This window comes from Lactuca sativa, chromosome 8 (assembly GCF_002870075.4).
Source record: "Lactuca sativa cultivar Salinas chromosome 8, Lsat_Salinas_v11, whole genome shotgun sequence".
Lineage (NCBI taxonomy): Eukaryota > Viridiplantae > Streptophyta > Magnoliopsida > Asterales > Asteraceae > Lactuca > Lactuca sativa.
The window spans coordinates 52,543,841-52,557,564 of NC_056630.2; the positions used below are offsets into that span (position 1 = coordinate 52,543,841).

At 32.6% G+C, this 13,724-nt stretch overlaps 1 protein-coding gene across 1 annotated transcript; it reads right to left on the reverse strand.

Annotated features, from left to right (window-relative positions):
- Positions 1 to 12,615: 12,615 nt before the first annotated feature.
- On the reverse strand, positions 12,616 to 13,320 carry LOC122195363 (secreted RxLR effector protein 161-like). Its single transcript, XM_042897215.1, has one exon. The coding sequence runs from the start codon at positions 13,318 to 13,320 to the stop codon at positions 12,616 to 12,618; it is 705 nt and encodes a 234-aa protein (XP_042753149.1).
- Between the last annotated feature and the right edge of the window lie 404 nt (positions 13,321 to 13,724).

The following is a 13,724-nucleotide window of genomic DNA, read 5'->3' on the forward strand; positions in this document are numbered from 1 at the left end:
AATATGCTTTTTTCTATATAAAATCATATTTATACAAAAGAAGATATTTCCACATAAAAAACATTCTTTTTTCTATATAAAACCTTTTTTAAAAACATTTTATATAAAAAATATCTATTTATAAAAACATTTTTTTTATTTTAAATACCTATTTATAAAATGTGTTTGTATACATTTTGGTAAAATACATATACATTTTTTTGTAAAAACGTGTTTCTATACAAATGCATTTATTATAAAACAGGTGTTTATAAAAAATATATATACAACTGCAAATACGTTTTTATAATATATATATATATATATATATATATATATATATATATATATATATATATGTATACAAACACGTATTTGTGTGCGTATAAATACATAAACATCTATTAGTATGCATATAAATACATGAACATATACAAATACGTTTGGCTATGAAATAGATGTTTCTATACTTTTTGTTATAAAAATGTGTTTGTATATAATTTTATAAGATGTGTGTTTGCATACATTTTTTTTATAAAAACGTGTTTGTATACAAATGCATTTATTTTAAAATAGGTGTTTGTATATATTTTTCTTATAAAATACGTGTCAAATTTGAGATGTTATTAGTTATATTCAAATTAAGTTTATCCAGGATACCTTATTATGATACTTTATTGACCTATAAATAGCTCCTTAAGGCTTCATATATTTGGCCAACTTTCTAAGAATCATATAGCTAAAAATTCACTCTCCTCTCTTTTCTCCTCTTATGTTCTTGTGGCTAAAGTTTTGGTACAAACAATTAGAGACATCATCTCTTTGGTGCTAGTCTTCCAAAGCTTCATAACTACAAAGATTGACTTGATTTGTTTGTTATAACAAATCAAAAGGTATGTAACCTAAACTTTTTAATTTTAGAATTATACTAGGGTTAGGCTAGTTTAGTTGTTCATTGTATGTTGATACCAATGTGTATGATATAGATCTTTTATAGGATGCATGTATCCTATTAATTATTAACTGTTTTCTGCATTGTACATATTTGTTATCTATAAAACCCAACAGTGATATCAGAACTTAAGTTTGTCAAACAGTGATTGCACATGAGATGAACTAGCAAAACCCGTTTTTCGTAAAATATGTTTTCATGACATGGCAGTGCTTCTACCCCCCGACATGGCAAAACTATTTTATTATTTTTCAGTAATCATTTGCTTAATCTAATTTTTGGTATTATTTTTGGTACTTATCTTGTATTGATTCTGCCTGGTTCCGATTTTTGAATACCTTGTGTGATAATTAATGAAACCGAAAGTATTAGGAGATATCCTTTTATGATAATATTTAATTAGATAAATTAAAATGAATTATCTCTTATGAGTTTAATAATTAAAGGATAATTATAAATTCATTCTAGGTTTGAATTAAATAACTAATTATATGATAATTTAGATAAATAATGTTTGAACATTGTATTTTGAAAATATTTAAAATACACATTATACTATATATGATTGAAAGTTAATATATTATATGTATAAGACAAGTCAGTCAAATCAATAGTAGGCCTTATTCACAAAGTCATACTCTAGGGGGTATAAGGATAATGGCCTATAAAATGACCGTTGAATGGGTGTCCAATCTCACCCACTGCTCCCTTGTATGGTGGAGGGTTGTTATCTGAATAGGCTTGATAGGGCATAACCTCTAAAAGTATGATACTATAAAGTGACTAAACCTTTATAAATCCCAACTCTAGTTACTTTAGGACAAAATGTGAAATATATATGAATCCATAAAAATGCACATCACTCTTTATATGTCGTTAGTGGAGCGTGTATGGTTAGCCGACACACTAATTTGGGACTATAAAGTTGAGTGATGGAAAAATCAAAAATTATCATTGTTGATGGAGTTTGTGTGATTAACCGTCATATTAATTTGAGATGATAAATGATATCGATGTTGTCTAGCGGGTTTGCATGGTTATTCACATCTTATTTGTGATCATCGGCATCCTAGTTACAAATTGAAGAGCATAATCTAAGATTAAACATGTCATTAATATCTCAAAAGATCTAGGAATTTAATGTTAGATTGAAATTGGTAAATTTGTATTACTTATCTTAATAAATTCGTAATTAGATTTCGACATCCCTATTCTTTGTTGTAAATTGTATATTGGATCCTAGCCTTGAATATTAGTTTGGGTAAATTATTAAGGATTTATATCACTAACTAAAACCTATGTCTCTTGATTTAGATGTCTGGAAACGGTGAACTCATACCTACTTAAATCGGCTCCTCAAGCTCAAACTCCTCCTTACTCTCGATTTTGTCAAAGAGAAGCTCATTGGTCCCAACTACATGGACTGGATGAGAAACCTGAAGACGACTCTTTGATACGAGGGAAAAGAATATGTCCTCGATAAGCCTCTTGTTAAAATCGATCATTCCACCGCTACTCCGGAGGAAATCGCTTCCTACAACAAACATTCTGATGACGCCACAAAGGTTGCTTGCATCATGGTGGACACTATGGCACTAGATCTGGCCAAGTTTTATGAGTATTACTAGCCATATAAGATGATTCTTAGCCTTGTTGGAAAGTTTCACAAGAAAGGCAAGACAAGAGCGCTATGAAGTGGTCAAGTCTCTTATGGAATGCAAACTCAAGGAAGAAGAAACAGTTTGTGTTTATGTACAGAAGATGCAAAGGTACGTGGAGTAACTCTAGAGGCTCAATGTGTCACTCGATGAAGAGTTATTCATTGACATGGTCCTTAGCTCTTTGCCTCTTAGTTGTGATCAATTTGTCTTAACTCATCATTTGAACAACACGGAGACGACATTGACCCAGCTCTATAATTTGTTGCAAACTGTCAAGTCAGGGATAAAGAAGAATCATGCTCCTACTGCAATAAATGCTCATTTCCTAGCCATTGGATCTGGAAAAGTGAAAAAGAGGAAGGTTCCTTACCAATCCATCAGGAAAGGGAAGGCCCATGTTGTAGGATCTAGCAGTGGGTCCAAGACGAAACCCAACTTTAATGTTCCTGCGATCAGTGATCCAAAAGAGGCCACTTCATTCCATTGTGGCGAAACGGGTCATTAGAGAAGAAGTTGCCCCAAATACTTGCAGCTTGAAGAATGGAAAGATCAAAGTGTCCTCGTCGGGTATTTACACTATCTAAGTCAACAACACACAACTTTCTCATTCATGGGTTCTTGATACAGGGTGTGGTTTCCATATTTGTTCTGATTTGTAGGGACTAAGCGAAAGTGAGGAGGTGGAGCATAGGAAGCTAAATTTGATTATGGGGAATAGGCGATATTCACATGTTACCAAGATTGAGACTTATGGGCTTGTGCTTAGTAGTGATGTTAGGATTGACTTATTAAATTGTTGCTACTCGTTAGAAATGATATGAAACATTATTTCATTTCATGCATTGTTTAGACAAGGTTTTAAATATTCTTTTGATAACGATATTGGTTCAATTTATGCTTTCAAAAAAGGTGTGTTTTATGTTTAAAGCTTTACCTTGTAATGGAGTGTATGAAATTGTGATTTATGTTGATAACTTAGGCAATAAAGTGTTTCATATTGATTCGTCCAATTGTGTGGACACTGCATGTTTATGGCATTGTCGTCTTATGCATATAAACAAGAAACACATCGCCAAACTCCAAAAGGATGGAGAGTTGGAGTCATTTGATCCTAGGACAAATGATGAATGTGAATCTTGTCTCTTGGGCAAGATGACAAAAACACCTTTCACTGGAACATGTGAAAGAGGTGAAGGATTATTAGACATCATCCATATAGATGTGTGTGGCCCATTCAGATCTGCCATAAGAGATGTTAATCGATATTACAAGACATTTACGGATGATTATATCAGATATGGTTATATCTACCTAATCAAATATAAATAAAAAACCTTTGAAAAGTTCAAAGAGTTTAAGCACGAAGTCGAGAAACAATTGGATATGAAGATAAATTAAGATGCTCAAATCTGACAGAGGTGGTGAGTATCTTAGTATCGAGTTTCATGACTATCTCAAGGAATGTGGAATTGTTTCATAATTGACTCCTCCCCAAACACCAAAACTTAATGGTGTGGCGGAGAGGCGTAATCGAACCTTACTAGATATGGTTGGTTCCATGATGAATCGGGCTTCTCTTCCTATTTATTTATGGGGGTATGCCTTAGAAACAACCACCCGCATCATAAATCTTGTTCCAAAAAGAAGGTTTATAAAACACCTCATGAGATGTAAACAGGGAAAGCTCCCTTGCTCGTACATATCAAGGTCTGGGGTTGTGAAGCATACGTAAGATGAGAGACTCATGACAAACTCAAACCTAGAGTCGAAAATTGTTATTTCTTTAGCTACCCACAAAATTCATTTGGATACTTGTTCTATAGAACTAGTGAGAATGTGGTCTTTGTAGCTCAGAAAGTAGTCTTTCACGAGAAAGAGAGAGAGAGAGAGAGAGAGAGAGAGAGAGAGAGACAGAGAGAGATCATATTCAAAGAGGACAGTGGGAGTGCTATTGACCTTAAAGAAATTCAAGAGTCAACCAATGAATAACCTTTGACAACACTAGAACTCAACCTGAGGAAGAAATTCTAGTTGAGCCAGTTGATAACTCATAACCCCTTCGTCGATCCAGTAGAGTTAGCATGTCGCCTGCATTCTATGGTTTCCATATTACGTCAGATGGTGACATGTTTACCAGTGATAGAAAACTAGTAAATTTGGATGATCCAACTAACTACAAGGAATCAATGGCAAGCCCTGATGTTGCTATATGGAAGGAGACAATGGAGAGTGAGATTCAGTCCATGTATGATAATCAAGTTTGTAACTTGGTTGGTCATGTACCTGGTTGAAAGACAGTCAGGTGTAAATGAATCTTCAAGAAGAAGATCGACATGGATGGGAAAGTAGACACTTTCAAAGCTAGGATGGTTGCAAAGGGATTTACTTAAACCCAAGAGATTAACTATGATTAGACCTTCTCACCAGTAGCTAAGATAAAATCTTTCAGGATTATGTTTGCTATAGTTGCATTTCATGATTATGAAATTTGGCAGATGGATGATAAAACCACTTTCCTTAACAAGAAATTATCGGGGGACATCTACATGAGTCAGCAAAGAGGGTTTTATACATGCCAAGTTTCCTGATAGAGTGTGCAAGCTTGAGAAATCCATTTATGGATTGAAAACATGCATCTCGTAGCTAGAATCTTTGCTTCCATGAGAACGTCAAAGAGTTTGGGTTCTCTAGAAGCAAAAATGAGTCATGTGTATATGTCAAAGATAGTAGGAGTATAATAACTTTCCTAGTTTTGTATGTTGACAACATACTCCTTATAGGAAACAACATTCCAACTTTGCAAGAAGTTGAGTGTTGGCTTGGAATGTTTCGCTATGAAAGATCTAGGGGAAACGGTTTATTATGGGAATAAGGATTCATCAGGATAGAAAGAATTGTCTTATTGGTCTTAGCCAGAATATATATTTTGATAAAATACTGGAGCGTTTTAGTATGGAGAATTCAAAAAAAAAGAGAATTGCCTATTCATAGTACTATCAAGTTGAGTAAGACTCAAAGTCCCAGTATTGATGAAGAGATAGCTGGCATGAGTTGAGTCCCATATGCTTCGGCTATAGGATCGAACATGTATGCAATGACATGTACTCGCCTTGATGTGTCTTATACTCTGAGCATGGTTAGTCGATTTCAGGGAATTCCTAGCAGCCATTTGATTGTGGTGAAGAATATTCTTAAGTATCTGTGAAAAAACAAAAGACATGTTACTAGTTCTTGGTGGCAGTGATATATCAAGAGTAACTGGTTACATTGACGCCTGTTTTTAAATAGACCGAGACAAATTTTGTTCGCAGTCTGACTGGGTGTTCTTAGTAGGGGAACGATTACTTGGAAAAGTTCCAAGCAAGACACGGTGGTTGATTCCATTTGTGAGTCAAAGTACATTATAGTGAGTGAAGCATTGAAGGCAACAGCTTGGCTGAAGAACTTTATCAGGGATCTTGGAGTCGTTCCAACTATTCAGGAACCAATGGAATTGTTCTGTGATAATGAAGGCATGATTTTTTTTTCACAAAAGAACCAAAGGATCATGGACAATTTAAACATATCGATAAAAAGTACCATTATATTCGAAGTTGGGTACAACACGAACAACTTTTGGTGAAGAAAGTATCATCAGATGATATTGTTGCAGATCCTTTCAAAAAGGCACAAAGCAGGGTCAAACATTACCAACATGTGAGGAGCATAGTTTTAAGAGACTATATTAGTTTTAGTAGTTAGGTGATATTTTTAAAATTATAACAAAAAAATGTAAATGATTTGGCGAATGAATAATAGAGAATTATTTGTGAGTATCGTACTGCCTTATACAAATATTTATACTTGTGTTTCTTTTTGCATGTTTATACTTCCTGAATAATTTGAATTATTCAAACTTCCACAGTCGTTCATACATTTTGGAAGTAAATAGTGAATTATGGCTATCATGAATTGATTGTAGATTGTCTATTGAGGTTAAGACATTGCAATTGGAATTGCTACAACATTCATGAGTACTTTGAAAATAGGGATTTTAAGTATTGGATAAACCCACGCTTAGAGATTACTTCATGGATCTTGTCACAAGTAATTCTAAAACAATAATATCTTTTATTCTTAAAAGGGAGATGCATAAGTTTTAATTTATGAATCGATTGTGTATTGATATTACGTAAACACATTAGTAACTTGATGTTATAAAACGTTATGTCATATATAGTGTTGGGCCCATCGATGATTTGTTGTTGACTATATATAGTGTTGGGCCTAGCTAGGACTAATTGATATGTTAATTGAAGTCCAATAAAGTCTTTACAAATCGGGAAATCAAGAAACAAATTCTTGGACAACGAGATTGATTATGATCCATGTCTCGTGTCCATACCTTCCTAATTTGAGATATTATTATTATATTCAAATTAGGGTTATCCAATGATACCTTATTGACCTATAAATAGCCGCTTAAGGCTTCATATTTTTGGCCAACTTTTTAAGATTCATATAGCCAAAAATTCACTCATTTCTCCTCTTGTGTTCTTGTTGCTAGGGTTTGTGTACCAACCATTAAGGGCATCATCTATTTGGTGTTAGTATTTCGAAGCTTCATAACTAAAAGGATTGGTTTGATTTGTTTTCTATAACAAATCAAAAGGTTTGTAACCTAAACTTTGCAATTTTCGAATTACACTAGGGTTAAGCTGGTTTAGTTGTTCATTGTATGTTGCTATCAAGGTGTATGGCATAGATCTTTTATAGGATGCATGTACCCTATTAGTTGTTAATTATTTTCTACATTGTACATATTTGCTATCTATAAAACACAACAAATATACCCTCAGTTTTTTAAGAGGGTAGAGTGTCGATGGTAGAGAGCATAGTATGGGAGGACAGAGTTGGCGAAGGAGGGCGTTGGATGTACGAGTCGCTCAGATGGTGCTGAGTTTTATTAGCATCAATACATTATCCTAAGGCAACAGATACAATCAAAAGACATACCTAAGTGTATATGCATCATATATCTAGGTTTTACTAGTTATAATAACAAACTTTAAAAAAAACAAAAAAGAACATACTAACCTCTTGATTCTTTGCTTGAGATCTTGTGAATGCTAGTGATTTCCGTGGATGAAGGATCCAAAGTAGAGTCCTTCTAATGAAGTTAGACCTACAAACTCCAAAAGTAAAAAAGAAGAACCTTAGATTAGGGTTTAATCGAAATTCTCTAACCGAGAGAGGTTAGAAATTTCATATAGAGTGGATATATATATATATATATATATATATATATATATATATAGAGAGAGAGAGAGAGAGAGAGAGAGAGAAAGGGGGAAGAGAGAATGGACAAAAATATGAGGAATTGTAGCTCTAGGATTTAACCCATAGCAGTCTATTTATATATTGCAAATAAAGTCCTAGAATGATTCAAACTCTTAGATGAATCTTTATCTAGTTCAAACCTGTTCTATCCCTATCCAAGGAGCAGCCAAAACTGTCCACTCTCAGGGAGATTTTGGAATATTCCAATTAGTCTTTAAGAATTAATTAATATCCAAACTCTTTAACTAATTAAAATAATTTAATTAATTACCAAAATAATTTACAATGAATATATTAATTCCTTAATAAATTAATAAGTTATTTTCTCCATTTCCTTAATGTTATTTGGATTTTGAGGTCAACCCAAAATGACCCTATTATTATTAGAAATATTACAAAAACAGTTAATGACCTTGGACACAATTTCCAATAGATGGTACCATCGATAGAGGAAGAAGGAAGTGGGGGAAGGGTATGTGTGTTAATTTTTTGAGTCAGCTATGTTATTTAAATGATTCGTTCAGATGTATAAGTACCGAGTAAGAGGCTATTTTGATGGTATCAACCGCTTTGACTCGGACCGAGTTAGAAGTAACATCTTACTAGACCTAATAAGAGGTAAATCAAACAACCACTTAGTGTTATAGGGTTTAGATTATTCTCTAATCCGAAATAATGTGATGATTGTTGAATTAGATTAAAATACCAATTAGTATTTCATCAAGAGTTCTTTAAATACATCAACAATATCCTTCGATGTTGCTTGAATTTGATTTTATTAGGTGAATTTTGATATCATAGGCACTAAATTATTAAAATGTTGGTTTGGAGCTTTAGAAAATGAAATTTTGTTATATAACCTTAAATTTCAATTTCCTTTTCTCAAATTAAGTTGATGAATCCAAAATACAAGGCTAATAACTTCTAATTTGCTAAATGATTGATTTCAAGTTCAATGTAGAGTTCTTATGATGATTTTGAATATATATGAATATGTGAATTGATTTGAATAATTGGATTATCAAGTTAGTTCATTAATCTAGCTGGAAATTATCATTTGGAGTCATCATTTTAGAAGTTACATTGAATTATTATTATTGATTAGCTTGGAAGACTTAACAGGAGATGAGATGAACATTAACTTTTGAATATTTAGAAGATTTTTGCGATTAAGATCCAAAATGTATGTAAGATTGTTTACTTTTCTTTATTTTTGATTATTTGTTATAATCTTTTATTCCTTCAATTTAAGCATTTTTAAATGTTAATGATTTGACCATTTTAGGCAATTTCTATAATTTGATTTCTTAAAAGATCCTCTTTTATAAAAATAGATCTTAAGTTAATACATATACCCTAAAAACACACATAAGAAGTATTAATTGAACTATTAATTATGAGGAATATTAACAGAATTAAATGTGAAATTTATTAATTATAGAAAATATTCTTCATAATTAATGCATTTCACATTTAATTACGGTAATATTTCTCATAATTAATAGTTTGTGCCCTTATGGCACATATTAGAAAATCCCTAAATAATTATTTTCAAATAGATCATATATTCCCATAAATTATTATAAATATTATATTTTTATGAATATTATTATTATTAAAATAATGTTTTTATTTTATGATTTTTCTATGTTAAAAGTGTCCAAAGTTAATGTTGAGTAAATGTTTTTTCAATTTTGAGTTTTTATTATTAAAAGCAAACAAAATTAATGTTATATATATATATATATATATATATATATATATATATATATATATATATATATATATATATATATATATATATATATATATATATAAGGTTGTTGGGTATGATCAACATCGAGGCCAAGTATTAACATCTCACATTTCAATATGTTATTACATAAAGTGAAGGCATTCTTATATGTGATAACACGAGAGAGAGAGAGAGAGAGAGAGAGATTAATTGGTTGGAAATGGTGTTGCCTCTCGTTGTCGTTATCATACCTAATGACATAACGCAAGGTTAGAGCGGTGTTTCAGCCGTTACCACCACGTTAAAGATGGTCCATGTAGATAATAACGTCGTTTTTATGTCCCATACCTAGCAGTTTAAAGAATAATCACGTCAACATTTTCTTTTAACTATCTATTTTTTCATGATTTTCAACTTAGACCGTCTAAATACAATATTTGTATCGTATACATACCAAGTTATAATATGTATGTTTGTTTATAAGATTAATGGATTTGTTTCAAGATCTATTATTTTAAAATGAAAAAGTATAGATAACTTCAAATAAATTTTATTCTCTATAAGCATATTATTCTATAAATCAGTGGCGGATCTTAAAAGGGGCCAGGTGAGGCCATGGTCTCCCCGGTTTTAAAGCTTCTAATACCTGCATATATATACTGTATATATGAAATAAATCAACTAATCTGTAAATTGGCTAATTAGGCCCCCTGATTTAAGCTTACTGATATATATTTACTGATATATATGTAAAAAAAATTAATAAAATTTAGTTTCTAAATAAGAAACAACATACCAAATTAACCAAAAATCAAGGAGATCACGAAAATGTTGTAACAATCCCATTAGGCAACTATATCTCTTAAACAATTAACTATATAAAAAGCTAAAATGTAATCAAATTTATGAGGTTCTTGGCTCAAGTTTTGGGTAATAGAAATCAGTAAAGCCCTCACGAAAAGTATCAATCCACCGGGAAAACTCAAAATTTCACCGCCAAAATGACGTTGTCGCCTAATTGCACCTCCTCCACCTGTTGTCGTTGTCGGACTGACGCCTTCTTCGAGCGCTCATTCATCTCAACAGGACGCTCATTCATCTCAACAGGACGCCAGACAGTTTACCTATAACATCCCCTTTGCGATCTGTCGGCTACCGCTTTTCTGTCCGGTCCAGGCTCCTCTCTACCGGAGTGAGCTATACTTGGTTTCTTACGGTACTCTCTCATTGCTCTTTATTTCTTGGTTAAAGATTGTGAAGTGTGAACCGTGATTGTGAAGATATATAGAACAAAGTACATCTGACACCAATTGCTTTATCGTGTAAGATAGACTAAAATCATACACAATTGCTTTATGATAAAGCATGTAAAAATATTTATCATTTTTATACCCTGTTATCCTTTGAAAATGTAAAAACAATTTGAATACAATAAAGGGTATAATACGTAACATATGTTATCTTATATATAGTGAAAAGTAACTAAGTAACTTGTATTTTTCTCCAAACCGGTTGTTTGTTACATATATTTAATTTATTTGTTTAAAATTTGATAGTATCATATTTTGAAACGATTTCTTTACATGGTTATTATAAAGTTTTGATTTCGGCCCCTCGGTTTTAGTATTCATGTTCCGCCCCTGCTATAAATGAAACTACAAATTAAAATATATTATTCTAGCTATAACGTGCAACATACCCCTAATCTTATTTATAAACATGTTACTATAAAATTCACATTAAGGCGATGATAAATTACTAAATTACCGATACCTATTTACCATTTGGAAACAAAACACGAAAGGGAATAACTTGAATAACTTCTATCAATTTTATAATAAAATTATTAATAAACTGTACTATTTTGCCCATGTGGTTACTAAATTAACTATTTCGCCCATCTCGACGCTAACTTTCAAAATGAGAATTAGAATTAGTTAATATTTTAATATGATATTATAAAATTATATATATATATATATATATATATATATATATATATATATATATATATATATATATATATATATATATATATATATATATACTCGAAAATAAGAATCCAAAAAATTGTACCGTCTTCAAAGTTGATTAACATATTTGGAAATTACTCGTTAACATGATCCTAAGGATATAAGATTTGTAAAATTAAGAGAGTTATAGATTTTATAAAAAAAATCAACCGCATAATTAATGTTAATTACGTCAAAACGGTACTTAGAGATCGATTGAGTTTTGACTAAATGTGCAAAAATGAGACTTGTAGTACTCATTGAGATATAAACTTTAGGATAAAGAATGCCGAAAACGGGATCCGTATGATAGAGATATGATTTTTGAAAAATCATTTATTTTTACCCCCGTTAGGCACAAAAATAAAAGTCAAAACTAGTTAAAACAACCTAAACGAGAGTTACAGCACTCCTTGAGATCATTACATAGATATAAAGAGGGCTTTGATCGGAGCTCACACGAAAGAGTTATGATTTTTACATAATCATTTCGTGCGTGCGAGGTGTGCGCCTATGCCCGTCGCGCACCTGACACCGAATTCGAGTAGATTGCGAGTGACGTGGAAGTGACACGTGACAGTCTCTGGATGGAGCCATGATGATCACACTCGACACACAAGATCCTTGCGCACGCGCGCACCCAAATTTCATGCCTATAAATAGAAGGTAGTGCATATCTCATTCTGCACACCTCTCTCTGAATCAATCTCTCTGTAAACTAACAAGTGAAAGACATATAACGACTAGTGTTTTGTATTATTATCAAAGAGAAGTACAAATACAATGAAAGGGAAAAAACATAATATATAGACAAGCTAATTAGGGTTTCCTAGCGAAAAGGCCCAATCATAAAACCCAATACAAAATAAATCCCAAAATCTTATTAGGCTAACATCCTCCCTCAAACTCACAATGCAACAACAATAAGCATGAGAGTTTGTCAGACATAAAATGGAATCAAGGAGCAGTCAACGGCTCCGTAAGAATGTCAACAATCTGTAAAGAGGAAGGAACATAAGGAAGGGAGATAGTACCCTTCTGGAGATGATGACGTGTGAAATGACAGTCAATCTCAAGGTGATTTGTGCGCTCATGAAACACTGAATTCTTGGCAATCATTATCGCACTCTCGTTATCACAATACAAAGGGGTAGGCTGAGAGATGTGAACGCCCATATCTGCAAGAAGCCATCTCAACCAAACAATCTCACAAGTGGTGATAGCCATGGCTCGATACTCAGATTCTGTAGAAGATCGAGAAACAACATCTTGTTTCTTGCTTTTCCATGATATCAGTGAATCTCCAAGAAAAACACAATACCCAATAGTGGACTTACGATCATAAATATCACTATCCCAATTTGCATCACTATAGGCACGCAGCTCAAGAGAGGATGTAGATGGAAACATAAGAGTGCGGAACTGAGTACCACGTAAATATCTTAAAATACGAAGAACAACTCCCCAATAAACAGTAGTAGGAGTAGTGACAAACTGGCTAACCACATGAACTGCATGAGCAATATTCGGTCTAGTGACAGTCAGGTAAACCAAACTCCCAACAATGGTACGATAAAGGCTTGGATCTGATAATGGGACACCATCAGTTGGAGAGTACTTTGCATTACTCTCTATAGGCATATCAACTGTTCGATTATCCATGATTCGTGCACGTTCAAACAAATTTGAAATATACTTTGTTTGGGATAAAAGATAACCCTTTGGAGATTAAGCAACTTCAATCCCCAAGAAATAACGTAGCAATCCCAAGTCTTTCATAGCAAAACGATGAGCCAAATCACACTTTAAAACTCTATACCATCATGATCATCACCAGTAATAATCATGTCATCGACATATAAGGAAATAATAATCTGACCTGCATTCGTACATCGAATAAATAGAGCCAAGTCATGGTTACTTGGTTGAAAACCAAGAGAAGTAATCATTGTAGAAAATTTCTCAAACCAAGCACGAGGGGCTTGTTTGAGGCCATATAGTGCCTTCCGAAGTCGACAAACTTCACCTGGTTGGTGAGCAATACCAGGGGGAGGAGACATGTATAC